Source organism: Echinops telfairi, unplaced genomic scaffold (assembly GCF_000313985.2).
Source record: "Echinops telfairi isolate 266 unplaced genomic scaffold, ASM31398v2 ScPeMD7_7420;HRSCAF=8458, whole genome shotgun sequence".
NCBI lineage: Eukaryota > Metazoa > Chordata > Mammalia > Afrosoricida > Tenrecidae > Echinops > Echinops telfairi.
The window spans coordinates 47,757,549-47,759,658 of NW_022111320.1; the positions used below are offsets into that span (position 1 = coordinate 47,757,549).

The 2,110-nt window shown below is 42.9% G+C and overlaps 1 protein-coding gene across 5 annotated transcripts in view; it reads right to left on the reverse strand.

Moving 5' to 3' along the window:
• Nucleotides 1-2,110, reverse strand: part of FYCO1 (FYVE and coiled-coil domain autophagy adaptor 1) — a 61,442-nt gene that overhangs the window by 40,895 nt on the left and 18,437 nt on the right. For all 5 annotated transcript variants that reach the window (XM_045297622.1, XM_045297620.1, XM_045297618.1 and 2 more), the window contains exon 4: nucleotides 540-665. In XM_045297622.1, the coding sequence (XP_045153557.1) occupies nucleotides 540-665 (126 nt within the window). The remainder of the gene's footprint in view (nucleotides 1-539; nucleotides 666-2,110) is intronic.

Genomic DNA, 2,110 nt, shown 5'->3' on the forward strand with positions numbered 1-2,110 from the left:
TGTGTGGGCGTGTCCGTGTGTGCACAAGTGGGAGAAAAGCCCCTCCTCCCATTTGTTACTCTGGACTTCGGTAGGACTGCAGAGCCACGGCAGTAGGCTCGTGAGGGGCTCAGAACTGAATGTGGGATCTGCTGTGCAGACCAACACTTTACCATGCGGCTCTCAAAGCTCCATGCCACTCTCCATTTCAAATTCAGGCTTCCTGGACAAAGAGCAGGGAAAACAGCCCGGCAACCCCTTACAAAGTCTGATCTACAAAAGATGTTTACAGTAAAGTGGAGGTGTCCTGTGCTACACATCACGAACAGAGATTGCAGTGTGAATGGCCCCGGGGTCGTGCCCAGATTCAGGGAGGATCATCCCTCTGCTTGGCAAATGCTCCCTAAATGTGGCTTCTCCTTGAGCTTGATCCAGAGCAAGGGTGGGCAATGAGAATTCTGGGCCGGATTTCTTTACTTCTCTCCCACCTGTAACCCCCATGTATTCGCTTTGCTACCTGTATGTCGCAAATGTCTCGGCAAAGATGCTGCTCAGCTTACCTCAGAGATGGACTTGACAAATCGGATCCCGTCATTGGCTCCTTTCACGTTGGCCAGACAGTCACAGAAGTAATCCCAGTAGTCTTTCTTGTTGCCCAGGAGGGTGGCCTTGTCTTTCTGATCAAACTGAGGAGAAGAGTCCAAAAGCAAGTATAAAGAGTCACATACCATGACCAAGGGGGTTTATTCCAGGAATGCAGGGATGGTTCAACTTAGAAAATAAATCAGTATAACAAAGGAAAAGAGCCACATGATCAGGTCTACTAATATAGAAAAAGCATTTGATAAAACTCAACACCCTTTCACGGTGAAAGCCCTAAAAGATGATGAGAGTAGAAGGGAAATTCCTCAATAAGATTCAGAACATATATGAAAAGTCAACAGCCAACATTATACTTGACAAAGAACGAGAGCTTTCCCCTTGGAATCCGTACAAGACAAAGGGGTCCACTCTCAGCATATGGAAAAATAAACAAAACTTATCTCTGTACACAGATGATAAGTTCCCATGTACAGAAAACCCCATAGCACCCACAAGACAGCTTCTAGAATTAGCATGTACATTTAGCTAAGGTGCAGACTACGCCAACAAACAAAACTCAGTTGGGTTTCTATACATTAGCAATGAGAATTCTTCAAGGGAAATCAGAGACAAGTCTACTTGTGATAGCATCTAAGAGTTTGATAAAATACCTAGGAATAAATATAACCAGCGATAGGAAGGACTTGTATAACAACAACCCTGGTAAAAGATATGAATAGGTGGAAAGATGTTAGATGTTTCATAGATTGGAAGACCTAAGATTGTCAAGATGGCAATGTGACCCAAAGTAATTTATAGTTTCAACCCTATCCCAGTAAAAAATACCAACAACCTTCTTTACAGAATAGAAAAACTTCATATCGATTGGCAAGAGCCCCAAATAGCTTTAAAACAAAAAGTTAAAAACATCCTACACACCTAAATGTGAAACTACGATAAAATTCTTAGACTAGGCAGGGGTGATGCTGGCACCTCCAACTTCCAACAACAGATTACCTAATGTAAGAGATATAGATATAACCAGGTCTGTCTAAATAAGATAGGCTGGATGAACAATCTGGAAGAGAAAACAACGGGACCAACAGTTCCAGGGGGGACATGGGAGAGAGGGAGGTGGGAGGAAAGGTAGTGGTGTTAACAAACCCAGGGATAAGGGAACAACAAGTGATAGTGATCCAAATCGGTGGTGAGGAGGGTGTAGGAGGCCTGGTAGGGCGTGAACAAGGGTAATGTAACCAAGAGCAATTACTGAAAATCCAAATGAAGGCTGAACATGATAGTGGAACAAGAGAAAAGCCAAAGGAAATAGAGGAAAGAGGTAGGAGGCAAAGGGCCTTTATAGAGGTCTAAATAAAGGCATGTAGATATGCAAATATATTTATATATGAGAATGGGGAAATAGATCTATGTGCATATATTTATAGGTTTAGTATTAAGGTAGGAGAAGGACATTGGGCCTCCACTCAAGTACTCCCACAGTGCAAGAATACTTTCTATTAAATTGGCATTCTATGATGCTCACCTTCCC